The 24,676-nt window shown below is 30.5% G+C and overlaps 2 protein-coding genes across 4 annotated transcripts in view; one reads left to right on the plus strand and one right to left on the minus strand.

Annotated features, from left to right (window-relative positions):
* LOC114330762 (TBC1 domain family member 1) overlaps positions 1-24,676 on the plus strand; it is a 537,565-nt gene that overhangs the window by 278,786 nt on the left and 234,103 nt on the right. The window lies entirely within an intron of this gene.
* LOC114330763 (fasciclin-1-like) overlaps positions 9,735-24,676 on the minus strand; it is a 74,049-nt gene continuing 59,107 nt past the window's right edge. For all 3 annotated transcript variants that reach the window (XM_050648468.1, XM_028280175.2, XM_028280176.2), the window contains 2 exons: positions 22,970-23,258; positions 9,735-10,209 (listed from right to left, as the gene is read on the minus strand). In XM_050648468.1, coding sequence (XP_050504425.1) covers positions 9,872-10,209; positions 22,970-23,258 — 627 coding nt within the window. In that variant the 3' untranslated portion in view covers positions 9,735-9,871. The remainder of the gene's footprint in view (positions 10,210-22,969; positions 23,259-24,676) is intronic.

The raw sequence follows: 24,676 nt of genomic DNA on the forward strand, positions 1-24,676 counted from the left end.
AAATTTGTCCCTCTATCGAATTATGGGGTTATTTTTAATAAAATCATTTTTACCCCCGAGAAGGGGTGGCATCCACCCCCAGGGTAAAAGCGCAAGTTGGCACCATGTCACCTTTGTTCCTTGAGATATCCTCTAACCACTCACCAATTTTCATGCAAATCGATGGAGGTTCAACGAAATCGGAGGTAATTGCTCATATCCACCTTCAGTGACTCCACTAAATACATAGTTAGTGAAAAAATTATCACATTTATTAACTGAATTAATAATTTGCTATTATAAAAATAACAGTTATCCAAGAACATTCAAAAGCCATCTCTTTAAATTAATGATGACATTTTCAAGTAGAATGACATTCTAGTAATGTTTACATATCCATACCAGTGTGAATTTTGCTACACGTAATTTGCCGTGTAAAGACAGAAAAACTAGGGATACACGTAAAATATTTGCGAAATATGTACCCATAGCCTTAAACAAAACCATTCCTAAACTGTGAATGAGGCTAACTTTGTATGTAAATTAATAACAAAATAAAATACACTTACCATAAAATTTCAAACTCCAATATAAAATTAGTTGTGACAATAATTGTTTGTGTTATATAAATAACTTCTAAATGCAAAAACACGACAAAAAACAGCAAAATTACAACAAACTGACAGTGACAAGTAAGTAAACAAACAAGAAGCGTCACAAATTGTACTTAAAATCTGAAAACGTCCCGAATCGTATTTTTTGATACCTATCTTTTTTCGATGTACTGAGTCTAGAGCATTCATAAAAATATAACATGCGTCTTTACTTAATAACCGGCGGTAGCTGGTTTGTCTTTAGTTTCATGCGTGAAAAACATTGATGTTAGATAAAAAGTATGTGTTTTATCTCGCCAGGTATTAATGACGCACGGTAAAGAATCCTGGACTCAACTGTATATAGGATTAGCAACAGTTTGGTTGCAATGGTAACTGCATTATTCCATAAAAATAACTTGATGTTTTAATTTCATTCCGGAAATCGTTTTTAAAAAAGATTTAAGATAATTTTGTTAAAAGCTGTGTCTAACCGCCAATTGTTGTTATTGAGGTCATGTTATATCACTCAACAAAATCGAGGTTTAAAAATGTAATTATATTGATGGTGGTAGGTTACAGCCAGCTTTGACTGAAAAAATATGAAAGTGGATGATTTTATGCCCTATGACGTATGATACATCAAATAATACTCTGATTATTCTGCGTATTTTGTGCAATAATAGGGAACTTGCATACAATTTTAAATTCGAAATTTTTTTTTATAATAAACCACAACGGAACATAATTTAAAAATGTATCAATGATAAAAAAGTTGTTTTTGTTTTTCCGTTTGGCCCCTAAAGGCGATTCTAAATTCAAATTATTGCACCTAGCCCAAAACGCGTCGTGATGTCCTGATGTCATATGATTATACAGGGTAGCGAGAAAGTATGGAAACACGGTAATTTCTCGGAAACCGCTTGAAGGATTGTTATAAATTTTGGTGGGTAAGGGTATTCAAATACGACCGATATTATAGTGGTAATTACATTGTCAAATTTTCCGTTTTTCTGTAAATCTAATAAACTTTCTTATTTTAAATCAAATACCCTGTATGTTTTTTGCGTTTTGAAGTCCTTAAGAAATTCTGATTATTTTTTATGTTATATTCCCTATACCTAAATGTCATAATTTGGAGTTATTGCTACATTTATTAAAAAAAATTTAACAAATTATACAAATTAATTTTTTGGACCGGGTAGATATTATTTTAGGTTCTTTGGGTCATTGGGAGCAAAAAAGGTCTTTTGTAATTTTCCTCAAAAGTTAATTGTTTCCGAGTTATAAACATATTAAAACTGAAAAAATCGAAAAATGACAATTTTCTGGGTTCAAAAACATGAGTAAAAATAATATTTTTGAAACTATGAAGTGCCTAAATTCAAGCTCAAACCTTATTTTATCGGATGCCGATAAGTGATTTGGTCTTATTTCATTCTAAAACATTATTGTTTAGTTGTTAATGCAGCCCGATAACCCGTCCTCGCATATGGGCTTTATTAGCAATTAAAAAAAAACAATGTTTTAGAATAAAATATGCCAAAAATTCTTATAGAGATCTGATAGAACAAGGTTTGAGCTTGAATTTAGGCACTTCGTTATTTTAAAAATGATTTTTTTACTTGTCTTTTTGAACCTTGAAAATCGTCATTTTTCGATTTTCTTCAAGTTTAAATTGTTTATAACTCGAAATCGATTAACTTTTGAGGAAAATTACAAAATATTTTTTTTGTTCCCAATAACCCAAAGAATTTAAAATAATGTCTACCCGACCCAAAAAATAAATTTGTACATACATATATTCGGTTTCATAACGTCTTACGACGTTGTCCGACTCCCAAACGCCACTGTATTCTGTCCTGAGTTAGGTCTTCATTTAGATTTCGAGCGCTAATCGCTTTCCTAACTGCCCGATTCCAGCTCTGTGGTGGTCTTCCTCGTTTTTTCTTCTCTGGGGGTTGCCACATCATAGTTTTTTTAGGCAATCTTTCGTCCCCCATTCGGCTCACATGCCCATACCATATGCGCTGTTTTCTATCAATATCCTCAACTATAGTGCCCTCTACACCCATTTGTTGTTTTATTACTTCATTCCTTATTCTTTCGGCTCTTGATATTCTCATCGATCTTCTGATGGCATCCATTTCAGTGGCTTCGACCTCTTTCTTATATTTCTCCGTTATTCTCCATGTCTCGGCTCCATAAAGTAGGCTAGTTTTAACCATTGTCTCATATATGTTCCATTTTCTTTTCTTTGATATTTCTTTACTCCATAGAACTCCGTTTAGACATGCTATAGCTCTTCGTGCTTATATGATTCGATGTTCTATTTCTCGTTCGTCTTTTCCACTACGGTCGAAGATGACGCCCAGGTATTTATATTCGTCACATGGATTTATTTTTTGATTGTCTTCGATATCGAGTTGTTCTGCTTCAGCGCCAATGGAGAGGTATTTTGTCTTTTCTAAATTATTATTTAATCGCCATTTCTGGTATTCTTCAATTAGTTTTCTAAGCGTATATTCCATGTCGTCTTTGTCATTTTAGATCACCACCTGATCATCTGCAAACTGTAAAGTATATATGCAATCCTGATCGTTCAATTGTATACCCATTCCTTTAACTTTCCTTTTCCATTGTTTCAGAGCTGCAGAGATATAAATCTTAAACAAAGTCGGAGAGATACAACATCCCTGTCTGAGACCCTTAGTAACTGCAAATTTTTCAGCTAAGAGGTTTCCGAATTTCATTTGGGAGTTTGAACCGTAATATAGATCTTTGAGAGCACTAACCAATGTTTGATGTATGTTTGATGTGCCTAGGACTTCCCATAGTTTATTTAGCGGGACTGTGTCATATGCCTTCTCAAGATCTACAAAAGTCATATGTAACTCTCTATTTGTCACAACTTTCTTTTCTATAATTTTCTAATATTATAATTTTTTATAATTTTCTATAAATTTGTATAATCTGTTAAATTTTTTTTTAATAAATGTAGCAATAACTCCGAAATTATGGCATTTAGGTATAGGGAACATAACATGAAAAATAATCAGTATTTCTTAAGGACTTCAAAACGCAAAAAATATACAGGGAGTTCCATTTAAAATAAGAAAGTTTATTAGATTTCCAGAAAAATAGAAGATTTGACAACAATGTAATTATCACTATAATATCGGCCGCATTAGGACACTTGACCCACCAAAATTTATAAAAATCGTTCAAGCGGTTTCCGAGAAATCACCGTGTTTCCATACTTTCTCGCTACCCTGTATGTTTCCATTCTGCACCAACAAAGTAAACAAAATTGTATATAATTTTAAATTAGACATTATAAATATCAGTAGAGAATACGTTTGATCGTTTGAACTATTTTAAATCCATAGAAAACTTGTACTTTTAGAAAATGGCACTAAACAACACTTATGGTGTTTTATTTTATTTTCCATAGTAAACCTTCTTTCCTTTTCTTCAAAAACTGTATCAAACTCCAATCTCAACAAACTGGTATATATTATTACAATGACATACGATAAATGTCATTAGAATATAAATATTTTCCCTTATTCCGCAACGATGAGCTGGCCAAATACCCAAGTAGGTGGAGGCCAATTAACTAAAGAAGAAGAAAAGAATACACTTAAATATAACCATAAATATAAATATTATCGTAAAGTTAAACTATGTGACGTCACAGGTAGTTTGAACTATTTTAAAATACAAATACTTTAAACTTGTACTTCTAAGGTATTGTCCTTTTCATGAGCATTTTTCAGTGCGTAACAAATGATAGGAAAAAGGGTAAGTCCGTGATAATACACATTTATGACATTTATTATAACATGACATTTTAGTTAAATCTGACAGTTGTCACATTTTATTTTCAATTTGGAATAAAAACAAATCAAATGTGTTTCTTGCATTTATAAAATGGTATTTTCTTTGATTTCTATATTCTTATAAATTATTTATACAGATTATATTTGTAATATTATTATCTAATTAAAAAAATATATTTTTTTATTATGGCGCCATCTATCGACTACTAGAATAACTAGAATAAATGTTATAAATGTCACCGACGAGATGTAATCACCGACGTGAGTTTTTTTCTGTCACAAACAATTTAATGCGTTAGAAAGAAATCGAAAAACTGTGACGCACTGAAAGATGATCATGAGGAAAAGAATATTCATAAAGCGTGAAATTTTGGAAATCTAATTTTTAAACAAAACTGAACAATATTATGTAGTAAAAAAATGTGCAAGTTCCCTATTCTATGTATGTGATTCTGTGTCCGCAATAATGAGTTTTTGAGGTACCTAAAAAGTTGTAAATTGTGTTTTTATGTAATAAGTGTTGCATATGTATAGTGTATGATCGGAGACATGTATTTCATATTATGTTCTTATCCTCTATTGTTGGTATGTTCTTCTTATTCACCTCTTTTTTAAGAATAGGGAACTTGCCCATCTTTTTTTATTACATAATAATATTCAGTTTTGTATAAAAATGAGATTTCCAAAATTTCACGCTTCAAAAACTCATAATAACTTAAAAGTACAAATTTAAAGTTTTCTTTATCTTAAAATAGTTCAAACGACCCGTGACGTCAGAGTTTAACTGTGTGGTTCAGTTTGTGGTTATATTTACGTATATTCTTCTTCTTCTTCTTCTTTAGTTTATTGGCCTCCACCTACTTGGGTATTTAACCTGATCGTCGTCGGGGAATAAAGGAAAAATATTTATATTCTAATGACATTTATCGTATGTCATTGTAATAAAATATACCAGTTTCTTGAGATTGCAGTTTGATACAGTTTTTGAAGGAAAGGAAAGAACGTTTACTATGGAAAATAAAACCATTTTATAAAAGTACAAATTTTCTATGAATAGTCCAAACGATCAAAAACATTTGTAACGTCACACAACTGTATTTTCTACTGACGTTTATAATGTCTAATTTAAAATTATATGTACAATTAGGCTATTAATTATGTACTTATAGAAAGGAACTACAACGTTAACGGGGTTTTATTATTTCATATGGTCAATGAATCTCTATATATGAAAAGACCGCGGAGTGCTACCATTTAAAGGGGTGCGTTTTAGAGAAATGGGTGAATTAGTCCCTGGGCACAGGTTACATTAGGGTGAGTTCTATGCACTTTTGGTACAAACACGTCTACATAATAATTGTTCCTGGTCAAATTTCCTATCTAAATATAACTTTTTAAAGTCAAAGATACTTTTTTTTACAAAAATATATTCAAAAGAAAAAGCACAAAGAAACCCAAAAGAAAGAAATTTTGTTTTTTGTCCCATAACTTTTGTCCACGGGGATATAGGTATAGACATTGCTTCACAGAAAAAAAACTTACATATTTTGTCTTTAAAATGATGTTTGGTAAATGTCATTAGGATTTACAGTTTTCGAAATATCATTTTTCAAAGTTCGCCACTCACAGCAATTTTGGGCAGTTTTCCTTGTTATTTCGCAAATATTGTTCTGTAACTTTTTTCTACGTAACTTTAGGCATATGCAATGGTACATGTAAGAGGAATAGAAATCAATTACCTTTAAAATGTTCTACTGTATAATGTTGTACGACTTCTTTTAAAGAGGTTATCTTTTTCAAGACTTTATACTTTTAACGAGTTTTTATATTTTTTACGATTATTTTTTAAATTTCCCATTATAACTTTTTTTTTCTACATTTAGGTATATATTATATAATAAAAAAGAAAACTTATTCTGTTTACTTTAAAATGGTGTATTATAAAGAATTCTAGGATTATTTTTGAATAAGATATACTTTTTCAAAATGTAATAAGTACTTGCAACGATTTTTGATTTTAGGATTATTTTTTAAATTTCTCATTATACCTTTTTTATGTGATTGTGTGTTATGATTGAATCTTATTTTTTATAGGCAATACTTTGGATCCACTTGACTCGGCCGGGCAAACTTCAAAATATGGATTAATTCCAATATTTACTGTCAAAGCTCCTGCACCACAAGCTTTGCTTGAAAAAATAGCATGTAAATGTACCAAATGATGTACAAAAAACTGCGGTTGTAGGAAGATAGGAATTAGTTGTTCAATATTCTGCAAAGGGTGCATGTGCATGGGTACTAATTGTGGGAACTCTAAGATAACAAGTGTCAGAGGAAGATATTGAAGTTAATGCTAACGAAGAGATGGACTTTGATTTTGAAAATTTTTTAAATGTCAACGTTTAAATAAATTTAACTAAAGTGATGTTTTCTAAGACTAATGTTTATGTAATTTTTGTAAAAGAAATAATTTTAAATAATACAGGTAAAAAAATATCAAAAAATCACTCGGTTTCCATTACATATTTAAATATAGATGATACACCATTTTAAAGAACAGAAAGTAAGCCCTCTTTATTGAGTAACATTTAGTATATTCATGTACAAGAAAGAAAAGTTAGAATGAGAAATTTCAAAAATAATTGTAAAAAATTAAAAATTTTTTTATATCAGGTATTATATAATATATAATATAATATTATATTATATATACTATATATAATATAATATTATATAATATATAATATATTATATATTATATAATAATATTATTTTATTTTTATATTATATCATAAAAAATCGTTAAAAGTATAAAAGTTTGAAAAACCATAATCTCTTTAAAAAAAGTCGTACAACGTTATACAGTAGACCATTTTAAAGGTAATTGATTTCTATTCCTCTTACATGTACCATTGCATATACCTAAAGTTACGTAGAAAAAAGTTACAGAACAATATTTGCGAAATAACAAGAAAAATTGCCCAAAACTGCTGTGAGTGGCGAACTTTGAAAAATTATATTTCGAAAACTATAAATCCTAATTACCTCTAATAAACAACATTTTAAAGAAAAAATATGTAGATTTTTTTTCTGTAAAGCAATGTCTATACCTATATCCTCGTGGATAAAAGTTATGGGACGAAAAACAAAATTTCTTTCTTTTGCTTTTCTTTGTGCTTTTTCTTTTGAATATATTTTTGTAAAAAAAAGTATCATTAACTTTAAAAAGCAATATTTAGATAGGAAATTTAACCAGGAACAATTTTTATGTAGATATGTTTGTACCAAAAGTGCATAGAACTCACCCTAATGTAACCTGTGCCCAGCGACTAATTCACCCATTTCTCAAAAACTCACCCCTTTAAATGGTAGCACTCCGCGGTTTTTTCATATATAGATGGCCATTGACCATATGAAATAATAAAACCCCGTTAACGTTGTAGTTCCTTTTAGCTATCTTATTTTGAATATAATCAATAGCCTAAATTGGTGTAGGATGTAAACATACAACCCCGTGACGTGACGACGCGTTTTGGGGTGGCTGGTATAAGTTGAATTTTTAGTCGTCTTTAGGGGCCAAACGAAAGACAAACAAAACTTTTTTATTTTTGATACAGGTTCTAAATTATGTTCTGTTGTGATTTATACCATTTTTTTCGAATTTAAAATTTTATGCAAGTTCCCTATTAACAACCAAGTCTGCTGCATTCTGCTGACGGATTTGCTACACATTTTTCTTCATTTAGTAGGATGAGAGCTGCTTCTTTAATTTTTCTCTTTTTTATGTCTGTTCCTTTATGGTTATTGATGCATCTTTCCACTCTGGTATGTATTCATTGCCCCAGACATGTTTGCATAACTGTGATTTGTCTCCATCCCAACATCACACCAGCACACCACTAACATCCAACCTTATTATGTCTCCAGCCAATGCTGGCTGTTACCTACAACCATCACGGCAACCACATTTAAACCTCTATTTTGTTGACTGATATAACCTAACCTCAACAACAACAATGGGCGGTTATACACAGCTTTAAACACAATTATCTTTAAGTTTTAAAAATTAGTAACCATTTTCAATTTCGCTGCAACACGAAACTACAGCCGTATCATTATCCTAGTTCAATCAGATAGTGCAGCAAGCACCTCTACCGGTTTCGAAATTTATTAGTCTCTCATCAGGAGGCATATATACTGCTCTCTCTGACCCAACTAGGACAAACCCCGGCGTGCAGTCACGGATTGCAACGAACGAAATGGCAGGGATGCCCTAGCGGCAACTGCTATCAAAAACTAAGTTTTCAATCTAATAGCACATAAAACAACATCCAAAAATGTTATTCTACATCCTACCAGACTGAAAACAATGGGAATCTACTCTGGTAACACCTTCGAGGCTTCTACAATTTGCAAGCCATAACGGATGCTGAGACTAAGGAAGATGAGGGAATTTTACAATTTATAATTCACGTCCCATCTGTCAGCGCGGTAAAGTTCCAACGAGAACTTTAAGTTTTCCTTGAAAACGATTTCCGGAGTGGACATGGAAACGTCAAGTATTTTTAAGGTAATAACGTGATTGCCATTACAGTTACCTTAAACATGACACTAGGCAAGAGCTTCAGAATCTTATCGGTGGGCAGTATTAGTATAATCCTTGAAACATGGTGAGAAGCACTTTGTTTTGAATTAGTAAGAATTATAACATGTGTACATATATATGATTCCAAACCTTTTTGCAGTGCGTCACATATTATAGAATTCCCTCTAACGCATTACAGTTGGGCATGACGGAAGAAAATATACCTCTGTGATTATTGTACATTGAGTATTGTACATTCCTTGACGGGTATTTGCTGCATATTAAAACGACTTACACTTAAAGATATATAATTGGTTGGCGATTACTATACTCTAAATACATAACCAATCAATGATGGGAATAAAGATAATTTGACACAAAATAATCGATTGTGATCGAATTTTCACAAATCATATGTAAATATATAAATATATAAATCATATGTATATCATACAGTAAAATGACAATTGTAATTTCTAGTTTAGTATTTTTCAGCGACGTAAATATAAATATGTTGTCATTTGTGTATTCGGACATTGTATAGTGGTAGTATTCTGGAAAATATTTGTATAAATATTGATGTTTATATAAAATTAAATATTCTGACAACTGTCAGTGTCAGATTTAACTAAAATGTCATGTAATTTACGACATTTTTAAAATCCTATATGACGTTAAAATTAATGACGCACTAAAAAATGGGTTTGAGAACGAAATTGTATTAAAATTTTCATAATTAGTTCAATAAAGTCATTTAATGAAAAAGAAATAATAAATATTGTTTACCACATTTGGAATTTTACACAGATTTTTTTTTAATTATAAGTTTTAACTTGTTAATTACTTTACACAGCCTTCCTCTTTCATGGAATTTATTTCGTTAATGCGTTTAACGTTTTATTAATTTTGTTAAAAATTCCTTCAAATAATAGATTTTCTATATCCACCCCGTTTACATCTCTTCTTCTGAAATTTGCCAAAGGGCTTGATAAAACATGTATAACTCCATTAGTGCATTCGTAATTTGGTCTTTCTATTTTTATAAATCTATTATGCCATTTTAAATAATACACTCCTTTTATTAAAAGCACCATTATCCTTAAAGTTCCAGATTCACTTTGCAGTTCTATGTCTGTGTAATTGTTTGCTTTCGTTAAAGACAGTAGCAGTTCTATAGAGTACGGAGCATCAGAAATGATAAGATGTTTTCCTAAAAGCATAAAAAGAATTAACTTCTTCAACCTCGGTTGAAAATGTATCGATTGCAATAAAACTCAATATTAATTTTGAGGATTTATCAATATTAATATAAAATAAAACTCGATATTTCACTGATGATGATCTGATAAGATCGAAAACGTTCTGGAATTTATAATACATTTGGACGATTTTGTAATACAACCTATAACATTATAAAAACCAAGTTTTTACTTTTCTGTACCTAAGTTTTTTAAAACTTTGGTATAAAGCCAATTACTGATACTTTCCCTTTAATTTCTCAATATTTCAATATTTATGTTTACGTTACAAAATTTATTTATTTAACTTTATGATACCGGTATGATAAAACTGAACGATTACTGCAATTTTTAATAGGTATTCTTGCTCTCATGATCATTTTTCAGTGCGTCATTAATTATGACGTCATATACTGTATTGGGTGTGTCGAGACTTATTTCATGTAATTATTGACGAATCTGACAGATGCTAGAATCGTACTTAGCCATAGGTGAGAAGCTGGTGGAATTAAACTAATTAGTAATTTAGTATATTTGATTTTTACACAATATGTTAACATGTAGGTATTTTTTATAAAGGGGAATAAAATTAAACAGTAAACAATATTGTTAATTAAATTTATAAATATGGAAACGTTAAAAAATGACACAAAACTATCCATTAATTGTGTTTTTATCTCCTTTTCTAGGTGCTGTCTCCGCTTCAAAAGTTGGCAGTCATCAGAGCGATCTTTATTTCTGAAACCGCGGCTCTAAATAATTCATTATTACATCCAAACCAGTTCCTAAGGTTCTTCAGCCATGAGTTACGTCTCCTTACTATAGATCTTTTTCTTGCATAATGACCTGGAGTATTAGATATTCATCTCTCATCACATGTCCCATATATCTCAGTTTTCTTTTTATTTGTTAGTTCTTCTCGTTCCTTATGCGTAAGTCTCATTACCTCCACGTTGGCTATTCTATCTACTCATGAGATATTTAGCACTCTTCGGTACATCTCAAATGTCTCTAGTCTCCCCACGCCAATGACTAACTTTTAACGAACTAAATTCTAAACCAAAACACAAAAAAATGCACAAAGACGTTGTGAAACACAAGGGAAGTCGAATTCGAAATTTCAAAATGACAGGTACACAAAATACTGACCTGAATAATAACCGTCACTTGACTCTTTGACACTTCTAAAAATGGCCAAAATGAACGAAGTTTTCGTCAAATGTTCGTAATACGTGTATTTGATTGGCTAGAAAAAACGCGCATTCTAAATATCAACGAATCAAACGTAGGTTAGGAATAGACATCTTATGTATATAACCATTGTAATGCTGCATTATTTTTGTGTTTAATCACGGAGCTACCGCTTTTTCCGTCTCATCTAACTTAATGCATTAGAGAGAAATCGAAAAACTGTGACGCACTGAAAAATGATCATGAGAACAAGAATATTTATTTAGCTGTAACAGTCGACAAACAGTCGACAACATCTCATAAATATACTCAGTGACATCAGTGGCGGCTCGTACCACTTTAAGAAGGTAGTGCCACAACTCGGGCAGCCGCCAAAATTTTTAGTGACGGATTCACGATATTGTCAAAAAAAAAGGTATACTGACAACAAAAACTAAAAAAAATATGCGCGGATATATGTACATATCTTAAGTTTATTGATCTGAGGTGCCAAGCAATTGTCCAACATTGATCAAAACAGTTCCGTAAATTAATTAATAATAAAAACCTCTTAACCTACCACCAGCATTTACTGCTGATAGTGCTTGAAAATTGTTATTACGATTTAGTCTCTATTTACCAATTTATAAAAATAATACTATTTCATTATTCACACACATGCACAAATTTTTGTAATGTCACTTTTAAAGTTTACTATATATGAAGTTCATTCTTCTATTTTTTGGTTGCAAAGTTTTCAATGACTTTATAATTAAAATTATCAATACAATTTATAAAATGCTTTTCTGCAGATAGCATACCTAAAGCACTAGGTTTCGATGTAAACATCGAAAAACAGCGTTCTGCTTCAGATGTTGATATAGGAATGGTAACTAAAATACTTAAAAGTTTAATAGTTTCTTCAAATGTGCTTTTTAAACCTTCCCTCTACAATAAAACCGATAGCGAAACAGCCCCAGAGGTAGTACTTAATTCGTCTCGCTAATACAGTACCTACTTCTAATTCAATTTTAAACCGAGTTTTGCTTAAAAATTAAAATTGTCTCCATGGTTCATTAAGAAATGAATCGGAGAACTGATGCTTATAAGCAGAAAACTTCTCCGACATAAATAAATTAGAAGCAACTAAATGTCCGGAGAAGGTAGACCTTTGAAAGATCTGGTACTTTGAATAATATGAACCTTTAAGTCGTTGTCTAATTCGGCGCTAAAATTGACCAGCTCCTTAAATAGGCCTCTATTTTCTGAATTTTCTTTTTCGTCGTGACCTCTTAAAGCTAACTCGAAAGCTCCACAACACCTTATAACATTTGTAGTTTTTTTTTTCTAGCAAAAAACCACCAAAAAAAATTTTAAAGTACTAATCTTTATTGTCAATTAATAAATTAAACTTAATAAATAATCAAAATATAATCAAAATACCCACGATCATGATGCACTAAAAGTTTAAAATACAAAAACTTTTTAACAGAAAATATACATAATAAAAGCGACAAACCAGCACGTAAAGAAACTCAAAATAAATAGACCTGGCTTCATACCCTCGTGCCTGGCACAGAGATTCTAATGTTAAGGTATACTAATAGTCCAATATAGCACTTTCTCTGTCACTTACATATAATGCTCGTAAAATCTTTCTCTCTTTACTCGTGCCAGTACTGACTTCGGCGCGAAGGAGATTCTCCTGTCGAATACTGTCCGCTGTAGGCAGGGATTGTATTGCGCCCATAGTTGCCATATTTTATATAATTTATGAAGATCAAAAGAAATACACACAAAAAAATTAAAAAGTTTTATATGTTTATGGATAGTTAGCAAGGTAGTGCCATGGCTCTATGGCACTACCTCACGGGCCGACACTGAGTGACATTAGAAATGTTACACCCAGAAGGAATTATTTCTTGAACTTAATTTTTTGGTAGCACAATGACTATATATTTAAAGCATGCTATCATAGACCGATCAAATAAAATTAAAATACATTTAAATAAAAATGTAATTCCGTACAGGTTGGAATAATGTATCAAAGCTTAGATCAAAACAAAAGATATTTTCAAGAAAGTATATGATTCACATGAGGGGATCATTGTTTAAATAATTAAAAATAAGTAATTATTGCTCAACATTTGCTTTTTTAACTGCTGCGATAATTCATGTTTTTACTAAGGTTTTTACAATTTTTTTTTCTGCAAAGCTAAAGAAACAATCTTTTAATAAGACTTACTAAATTAAATTTGACCCTTAATTTATTTACATAATTGTAAATCAAAACTGAAAAACAAATTTCCAAAAAAAATATTATTTGCATTATAAATAAGTACTATAGATTTGCAGAAAAATTTGCGCTAAGGTACCAGTATAGACCGAAAAAAAATTGGTTGATAAATATTGAGTAGTTTATGAGATACTTAATTTGTTTATAAAATATTACCATTTTTCCAATTGCAAAAACGCGGTTGTTGCCGATAGAGTAAACAAGTTTTTATGGTCTAATTTTTTTTTGCTTTTATGAATATTTTCGATAAATGTATTGACAAATCAAAATTTCAATGAAACACTCCTCCAAAATGTCGTTTGAAAATTGGTATAATTTGTTTAAAATTTGTTTTTTTAATAACATCGCCGGAATTAAAAATTTTAAAATTATTTTTCGATATTCGTGTTTCTGGTATTTTTTGACACATGCAGAAAGAAAAAATTTTCCTAGAACCAGTTTTTGTTGAGATAGCTTTTCCAAGTTTCATAATTTGTTTATTTATCAATATTAACATTTCAAAGTGCGTGAGTACATCTATTTACCCTACTACTTAACAGTGCCATTTATACACATAGGGACATTCAAAAAACAAAATGTTCATAAAACATAAGGCTATAATACGATTTTGATGTATACCCATACTTATACCTCGTCCTCCCTTCAGGATGTCTCAAATTTAACATCAGAAAAACATATCTATTCTTTCACCCGGTATAAGTTCAGAAAAGAAGTTTGAGTAAATCTTTGCCAACCTATGTAAAAATCAAAGAAAAATCTATAATACTAAAAAAAAATTACCGGAATCCGTTAATTTGTTCACGAAAAAATCAATTTTGAAAATGAGCATAATTTTAAGTGATGCATAACTTTTGAAACTATGTGTATTTTAGTATTGTACAAAGGAAAAAGTCTTTAACAAATTTTTAATGCTAATTAAGGTATTTTGTTATTCATCATTTTGTTATATTCATTATTTTGTTATTTTTTTTATTAAAAATCCTTGTATGTCAATTTTTATTTATCACATCTAGTAATCAACTACTCTAGATGGGAAATAAGCAACAATTAACTAAAAAAATGATTTTATTAACGTTTTTTCTCTATAGATGTGATGTTGATCTGAAGCTATTTCCTTGTGACATTTTTGTAATCAACTATTCTAAATGGGAAATAAGCCACAATTAACTAAACAAATGATTTTTTAACGTTTCGACGTCCACATCGGATGTCGTTGTCAAAATATTTTTGTATTTTGACAACTAAATATATTTGTCAAAGTATTTTGACAACGACATCCGATGTGGCCGTCGAAACGTTAATAAAATCATTTGTTTAGTTAATTGTGGCTTATTTCCCATTTAGAATAGTTGATTACAAAAATACCACAAGGATGTAGCGTCAGAACAACATCACATCTACAGAAAAAAAAATTTGGAAAAAATTGTTTATAACAAATTAACAATTATTTATTGTAAAAAGTGTCATTTAGATGTTAATATTTTTATATGCCTCTAAACTAAAAAAAAAAACATTGAAATTGGTCCATTATTAAGGCCATGGGTACATAATTCGCAAATATTTTACGGCTATCCCTACCTTTTCTGTCTTTACATGGCAAATTACGTGTAGTAAAATTTACACTGGTATGGATATGTACATTACTAGAATGTCATTCTACTTGACAATGTCATAACTAGCTTAAAGAGATGGCTTTTGAATATTCTAGGATAACTGTTATTTTTTGTATAATTGCAAATTATTAATTCAGTTAATAAATGTGATAATTTTTTCACTAGCTATGTATTCAGTAATTGTAATAATTTAATTTATATGTACCTACAACAAAAACTAATACTCAATCGAGAAAAGAGGAAAAGTGTTAAAGTGATTTTTTAATAATATACTGTTACTACGGAACGCTTACAATTTTGAACATCTTTAGCAACAAAATACTTGGATCACAGAATATAATATCTTGATGTATTCTCTGCTTCTATCTTCCATAAATAATACACAATAAATAACTTTTTATAAAGTTCACCCTTTAAATCAATTATTTATCAAATACACTATATATATCAATATTATTTAATCAACAACTTAAAATATTCTCGATTCATGTCAAATAATTATTTAAAATTGTCACTGATTGTCAGTGTCTGACTGACAATATTCTATTCAACTGAGTGCGTTGTATGACAAAGATAGATTTGGAAAATTACCACGGACATTGTGTTCATTTTTTTCGAATCCTGAAAAAACCAATGAATATTTTTGAAAAATCTAAACGCAGAATGAAAGACTAAATTATTACCGAGGGCCGAAAGTCCCTTAAAATAAATAAAAAGTTTATTTCGAATGAGATATTTAAAATTAAAAATAACACTAAATTTTCTCTTAGTTTTTCACCCCTGTAACTTATTAAAATATACATTATAGAAGGTCTCAGGGACTTTCGGCCCTCGCTAATAATGCAATCTTTCATTCTGCGTTTAAATTTTTTAAAAATACTTATTAGTTTTCTCAGGATTCGAAAAAAATGAATCCCCATTTGAATAGCATTGCAGCCGAAAAAACGTACCGATCCTCTTAACGAAGGTAATGTAAAGTACTACTGCACAACTCTTCATGCAAAAAGTTTTCATTTAAAGTCGCTGCGAAAATCATTATTTTTTAAAATATTCTAAAATTTTAATTCATGTACAAATGACATTGTTGAGTAGTAGGGTTGATAGATGTACTCACGCACTTTAAAATTTTAACATTGATAAATAAACAAATTATGAATTTTTAGACTTGGAAAATCTATCTCGGCAAAAAATGGATCCAGAATTTCTTTTTCTTTTGTAAGTGTATCACCAAACTACCAGGAACGCGAATATCGAAAAATAATTTCAAAATATTTAAACCCGGCGATGTTATTAAAAAATTTTCAAACACCATTTTGGAGGAGTGTTTAATTGAAATTTTCATTTGTCAATAAATTGGTCGAAAATATACATAAAAGCAAAAACAAGGAGACCTTAAAAACTTGTATACCCTATCGCCAACAACCGCGTTTTTGCAATTGGAAATAGTGTAATTTTTATAAACAAATTCAATATCTTATAAACTACTTAATATTTTTATCAACCAATTTTTTTTCAGTTTATACTGGTACCATAGTGCAACAACTTTTTCTGCAAAACAGAATGTTTTATAGTGCTTATTTATAATGCAAATAATATTCTTTTGGAAATTTGTTTTTCGTTTTGGTTTACAGTTATTTAAATAAATTAAGGGTCAAATTTAAGAGGCTACAGTAGCGATCAACAGGTAGCAACAAACGCATTCCAAGATTGCGGCTTTATATTTATGAATATTTTGTCGAGATATTTGGCACACATATTCGTAATATAATAAAGAATGGCGGTACAGAGCTTAATTTCAGGTGAGTACGTGGAAATTACTCTATAACTAAATAAAATATTGAAAAAAGGAGCCTGTACCGCCATTAAGAAGAAAAAAAACTTTCTTCAAATAAACTTTTTTATCCCATGCCTAGATTTTGTGTAATCTTGGAACTACTAAAATTTTTTATTTCTAACAAGAAATCGAACATTATATTGTCCGGTTACAGATAAATGAGAAACTTAAAGAGATAGACCAATTGGTGTGCAAGTGGTACCGAACAAAATATATCTTTAATATATATTTTTTTTAATATATTTTGTTGGGTACCACTTGTACACTAATTGGTCTATCTCTTTAAATTTCTCATTTATCTGTAACCGGGAAATAACTAAATAACTAATTAGGCAACATAGAGAAATTATCACTGTCATTTTGACAAACCTGCGTCAGATTTTCTCTAATCTGTTCTGTAATCTTTATCGATATCTGTTCAGTGCAGTAGTGTGTTAATTTAAGAATTCGTTATTGTTGTTTCATAGGAAAGTAGTGTTTATTGATAGTTAATTTATTATATATTTGTTGTTGTATAGGTTGTTGGCCTCTTTGAAAGAATATATTGTTGTTAATTGTGAGATTTAGTTATACGTAGGTAGGTAAGTATATTTTAAGTAAAAATATTTCGAATTCTAATGCGAGTATATAAAGTTTTAGGAGGATTTTTTATTCTAAAATATTATCAATAGTTTAACAAAATGGAAAAAGTAAATCAAACGAAAAATAAAGTGAAACCTTTCAATAAAAAGTCCAATAAAATCCGTGCCAAAATTATGCGAAAATCGTAATTTGTTTCGCTTCACAACAAAAAATGATTATTTATTATTGTTTTATTATTAGATATTCCATGCAAATACCTTTATAAATACTTATCTTAACATAAAATTTTCACCCATTTTGGCTTATGTTTATAAATATATCTATTTATTAATACTAAAATCGTCTTTTATTACTTCCATTTAGCGCAACTATGATATTGTCAAAATATTAATCTTAGATAATGTCAAAGATTACCACTGTTGCCAAAGTTTATGATACTATCTCCCGAAGTTATATTTTGTTGCTACCTGTTGATCGCTACTGTTTACTCTTAATTTAGTAAGTCTTATATAAAAGATTGTTTCTTCGCTTTTGCAGAAAAAATTTTAAAAATCTTAATAAAAACATGAATTACCGCAGCAGTTAAACAAGTAAATTTTGTACAAAACTTACCCATTTTTAATTATTTAAACAATGATCCCCTCATATTATGAATCATAAAATCATATACTTTCTTGAAAATATCTTTGGCTTGGACGTAAACTTTGATAAAAAATTTATTCCAACCTCTAGGAACCTACGGAATTACATTTTGATTTTATTTTATTTTATTGGGCTATGATAACAATATCAATATTTTATCTTTTATAGTTTTTGTAAAAATAAACTTTTATCTTAATGTTGTTCTGAAGCTATTTCCTTGTGGCATTGTTATGATTAACTATAGTGGGAAAAAGCCACAATTAAATTGAAAAAATAATTTTATTAACGTTTCGAAGCCCAAATCGGGTTTCGTTATCAAAATACAAAATACTATTAAAATAAACAAAAATGTTGTTGCTAAGTAAAAAAATTCGTCTAATAATTTATTTAATCTGACTCATTTATATTGGCAATTCAGACGTATATTATATATACATTTTAAAGAAGAAGACTTTAAAATGATATCGTCAATATTTATGAGTTGCGTTCCTGGGACGACTTTACTAAAAGATAGTTCATTCGATTACATGAAATCAATCCCAACTCAAGAATATCTGTCACAAAAAAATCATAGCATGTGATCTGTCTTTAAAAAGACAAACAAATGCAACGATGACACTAAAATTCTCGCGTTAGAGATTCCATAGTAAATAATATGGATAATGAACATAGAGTTCAGTGGAAAGATTCAAGTATAGTCCTGAAAGAATCAGATAGTAAAAAGAGAAAAATCAAAGAAGCGGCTCTAATTATGCTAAATGAAACCAATTATGTCGCAAATTCCTCGGTAGAATGCAGTAGGATGTGGTTACCCATACTGAAAGAGGAAGTCAATAGAAAGAAAATACCACGATTATTAAGTCAATAACATATCGAGTTAGTACAAATTTTATATTTTAGTATTACTTATTGTAGATCTATGTATTATTAATATTATTTATAATTTAAACATATACAAGTCAGAATTTGGTATTAGTTTTTTGAAAGTAAATTAAATGTAAGACCAAATACTTACGATATCGGGATAGTATCACGAGGTTTTTTCCTGATTTTCCCTCGTGATTTACTATGGAATCTCTAACGCGAGAATTTTACTGTCATCGTTGCATTTGTTTGTCTTTTTAAAGACAAATCACATGCTATGATTTTTTTGTGACGGATATTCTTGAGTTGGGATTGATTTCATGTAATCTAATGAACTATCTTTTAGTAAAGTCGTCCCAGGAACGCAATTCATAAATATTGACGATATCATTTTAAAGTCTTCTACTTTAAAATGTATAATATACGTCTGAATTGCCAATATAAACGCGTCAGATTAAATAAATTATTAGAAGAATTTTTTTACTTAGCAACAACATTTTTGTTTATTTTAATAGTATTTTGAATTTTGACAACAAAACCCGATTTGGGCTTCGAAACGTTAATAAAATTATTTTTTCAATTTAATTGTGGCTTATTTCCCACTAAATAGTTAATCATAAACTTTCATCTGTAAATTTTTTTGTGAGAAGATCAATTTATAAAGACCGGTTGGCACAGAAATTTTTAGTTATTATTCCTCAGTTTAATTGTATTTAGGGCAAGAATATGCCTCGAGTTCGAAGACACCAAAATTACCACCATTTTAGCGATTTTGACAGGTGTAGAATTATTGTATAATATAGAGATATGGGTTTGTCGTATCGCGAAATTGGCCCTCGTGTTAATTGAACGGCAATGATATTTATGCGAGTGTGTCGTGTGTGGACAAACGAAGGCAGAGGAACACGAAGAGGACCAACTGGTCATTGGACCAACAGTCAAGATAGGCTCTTTAGACTCCTGGTTCTGCGAGACAGTTTTCGCTACATGTGTGCTACTTTTGACTGCGGATCACTGTCGTCAACGTTTGAATTGGTGCAGAGAACGGCAAGATTTGGTGTCAGAATGGCATAATGCACCATTCAGGAACGAATCAAGATTTTGTTTAGGTATGCATGATGGTCGTAAGATGATAAGACGCCGCCGTGGAAAGCGACGAGATATCGGGTTCGCTGTTGAGAGATATCTACACAGGACATTGGGAGTAATGGTTTGGAAGGTTATTGTCTATGGTAGCCGATCATCACTTTTGTTTATTCGAGGCAGTATGACAGATGCGCATTATGTTGATAACATCTTACAAACCACTTTACTGCCCTATCTAGATTGCCGTCGAAACGCCCTTTTTCAGGAAGATAACGCGCGTCCCCATATTGCTCGTCGAACTATGGACTTTTTCCAAGAAGCTGGCGTTAATATTTTGCCGTGGCTACCCCGTTCACTGGGTTTAAATCCTATCGAACCTCTGTGGGATACGAGGGGGAGGAGACTCTCCACTTAGCACCAGCCTCCACAGACTGTGGCACAGTTAATCATCCATGAAATTCAAGTTGCTTGGAACGAGGTGCCACAAGCAGACATCGATCATCTCATTCTGTCAATGTCTAGACGTATACAGGAGTGTATTCAGCTACGGGGTCGCCAAACACATTATTTTTTTATTAAATGTCAATAAAAAGTTTTGCCAATGCTATCGTTTCATTTTTGATGAAAATGTACCATGTTGCCAAAAAATTAAGTTCCAGAAATGATTCCTTCTGGGTGAAATACTTCTAATGTCACTGAGTATATTACATGTTGTCTTTGTATCAATTTACTACATCATTTCTTTCAGAAATCGATTAATGAATTATTTATTTCGCAATAATTGTAAACTTTATAATTAGTCATAGTCAGCTCCATCTCTTACAAGTTATTATACAGTACGATTTCATTATTTCAGAAACAATTGACTTTAAAAAAATTTTAAAATATGTAAATTTTAATTGATGAATGACTACCAATTGCTATAAATATATATGTGATAGACATTAAGTCGTCAGTGTTAGCGTAATGACGCAATTAAGGATATTTTTTAATACAAACCGAGGTCACAAGACACCTAATTTCATAAGTCTCCTAATCGACTTTGCAGCGTTGTATTTTCGAATATTTATTTCTACAGACTTAACCAAAATTATGTTAAATTAAAAATGAATGAATATTTTCAATTTCGTTGCAGCACGAAACTACAGGCACATTATATTTTAATTCAATCAGAGAGCACTGCAAGTGCCAATAACGGTTTCAATACTTATTAGTATTTCAAGACCATCAGGAAGCACATATGCAGCTTTCTCTAAATGAACCAGAATAACTCCCGGCTTGCAGTCACGAATTGCAACGAACGAAATGGCAGGGATGCCCTAGCAACATCTGCTAGAAAAATAATTAGGTTTTTAATCTAATAGCACATAAAATAATATTGAAAAATACCATTTTATATCCTACCAGATTAAAAACATTGAAACCATGCTCTGGTGACACCTCCGAGGCTTCCAAAAAATGCAAGCTGCAACGGATGCCGAGAAAATGAAGATGAGGGAATTTTATAATTTATAATTCACGTCCCATCTGCTCAGCGTGGTAAAGTTCCAACGGGAATGGATCCCCTTACTACTATTAAAGTAAAAAATTAAAATTAAAAATGAATAAACATTTTCAATTTCGTTGCAACATGAAACTACAGCCACATTATATTTTAATCAGTTGGCCATTAAGTCATTGAAATGTAATCAACTCAATTTGGATCCCACGTGTTGGGAAATCTGTATACATTACCTTAGGGCATTATCCTGGTTGCCATGTGACCATCACAGGGCTTTTTATTGAAGTATGCACTTTTAAGGCATCTATATTATATGTAAAGGGTTTTTACCCAGATATTTTTCTTTTGTGGCTCAGCTAGCATCCAGTTTATCGAACACTGATGATGATTTTTTATAAAAATCGAAAACGTTTTGTTTTGATATACCCATTTTAAGGGATTTTAATAAAAAAAAATTATACCTTTTACTAAGGATTTCTTTCCAATTTTTTGTCGAAAAGTTCAAAATGGGGAGATAAACAAAAACAATTGCTGTAAAACGAATCAGGTCTTACGCTCGCGCTTTTACCGCATACGTAATATCTTAAACATTGATTTTAGCAAAAAGTGAAACAGATCAAAACTCTATAAAATATAATCCCCCCCATTTTTGTATAGGTACAGTTTTGTCGTAAAACTAATAATATACGCGATAATATAATAATTATTATGCTCTAATTGTTACTATTTTTCCACGCAACTCATAAAATATCGACCGCACGAAAAAATTTATAATAAAAGAAATTACCTGTAGAAAATCGAATTTTCAATTATTTCAGTCGTTATCCTTTTGTCGAAAACTTGAAAATGACGGATATATTGAGCAGCAACTGTTCTCATTTAAAATAAAGATGACAGATAACGCAACGACGGAATTCAGCCGCGATTTTAAATTTGCACTACTATTGACTCCCTCTAAATATGAGGAAAATGAAATTTTCTAAACGAAACGACGTTCTCAACTAAACGAGATTAATAATTTAGTTGTTATGTAATTTTTTCACACAATAAAAATAGCACGTTTTATTGTTGAGAAAATCAAAAATGTATAACCACGAGTTTACGTGTACCTTTATAATGGTATGTATATACATATACTATTTACCCAAAATATCTATTTCGTTTTCTACTGCCTCTAAATACTCTGACTCAGCCTTTTTCCATGCAGTATCCAGTGGGACAAAATAAGTGAAGCTAACATTTTTCTTAGAAAAATTTTTATTAAAGCCAGTTCTTTCTCCCATTGAAAAGAAAACATCTAAATTTGGATCTAAGCTAACTTTTTCCAAAACCGGTAGGAATGGAAATGGTTTTAGATCTTTGGTATTAATTCCTAGTGGTTGTGATATAAGGTGAATAACCCCATTATTGACAGGAATATTTGCTTTGATAACCTAAAAATATAAACATAACTAGTTATTAACTAATACTACTAATGGTTTCCAGAACCACATTGGAATTTTCATATTTCTTAAATAACACAACAGGATTATCAGATAACACGCCAGAATATCTGACAACCGATAGACAAAACGTATTGTCGAATTGAGGCCACGACAAGAAGCACTACAGAGCAGAGGATTTCTGCAACGTGTTAACAGTAACTGGATGCAAGACACACAAGACAGAGACATATGAAAAAAGTTGAAGAAGACCGATGTCCAGCAGTACACGCGTACAAGTTGATGATTATGCACATAAAAGGAATTGTTTATGTTGAAACTGAATTTTGAGTAAATCATTTTTATCTCCACCTGCCAATATTTCTTCTGCAATGTTGAAATTGCAGATATTCAGAATAAGAAATGAAACACATCCACTCTTAAGAAGAGTAAAAAATGATTACTGGGAACGTTTTTCCCAGTAATCACGTGAGCTTGAAACATGTTATTACATATCTAATTTACAATATCTTTAACTTTTTTTGTTGTTGAAATATCTTGTACAACTCAAAAGTAAACAATACAAGACAAAATTTAAATCCGCTAAGCGTCCCTTTTTGAAAAAAAAAAACATTTTTTTCTAAAAAGTTCATATAAATTTCAGAATTTTCTGAAGAATTTCTTAAACCGTCCCGCATGCATCTAAACATTCCGTATATGTATTTGGACCATAGGAGTTTTCCATTGGTTCGTTGCAGCACGCGGTAATATTTTAACCAATAGGCGACGAGGTTCCAGATGCATATACGGAATGTTAGTCGGTCGCAAATTCATATACGGAATGTTAAATATCGTACTTCGAAAAAGATAAGTTTTTTTAGAGTCTTTTAAAGGAGATTGATTTTAAAATACTTGTTACTTTATTATTAAATAAAAATAAAACAATTATACCTAGTATTTCGAATGTTATTTGGTGCGAAATTCATATGCGGAATGTTAATTATTCGTAGACCAAAAAATGGGACTTTTTATTAATCAGTTAAAGGAGACTGATTTTATAATACCTATTTTATTAATGTATTATTAAAGAAAAATAAAACAATGATTAGGTACCTATTTGGTGCGAAATTCATAAATGGGATGGTATAGATTTGAGAGACATATTTCTTTATTTGACTAAGGTTTCGCTTTCTCAGAATTTTTAATGACTTGCACGTGTTGTTAAGTATGTTTAGATCTGTTTCAGCTGTGTTATAAGTGTGTGTGATTATATTCAGATGAACATAATCTTATAAAATGGTGCAAAGATTTTAAAATTTTGATTACGGTTAAAAAAAGTTGTAGGTTATACTCACGTGATCTTACATGCTAACCACCAAAATATTTGTAACGCCATCTGGGCGTGATGACGAAATCGATGATTTTTTAAA

Source organism: Diabrotica virgifera, chromosome 4, assembly GCF_917563875.1.
Source record: "Diabrotica virgifera virgifera chromosome 4, PGI_DIABVI_V3a".
Classification (NCBI taxonomy): Eukaryota; Metazoa; Arthropoda; class Insecta; order Coleoptera; family Chrysomelidae; genus Diabrotica; species Diabrotica virgifera.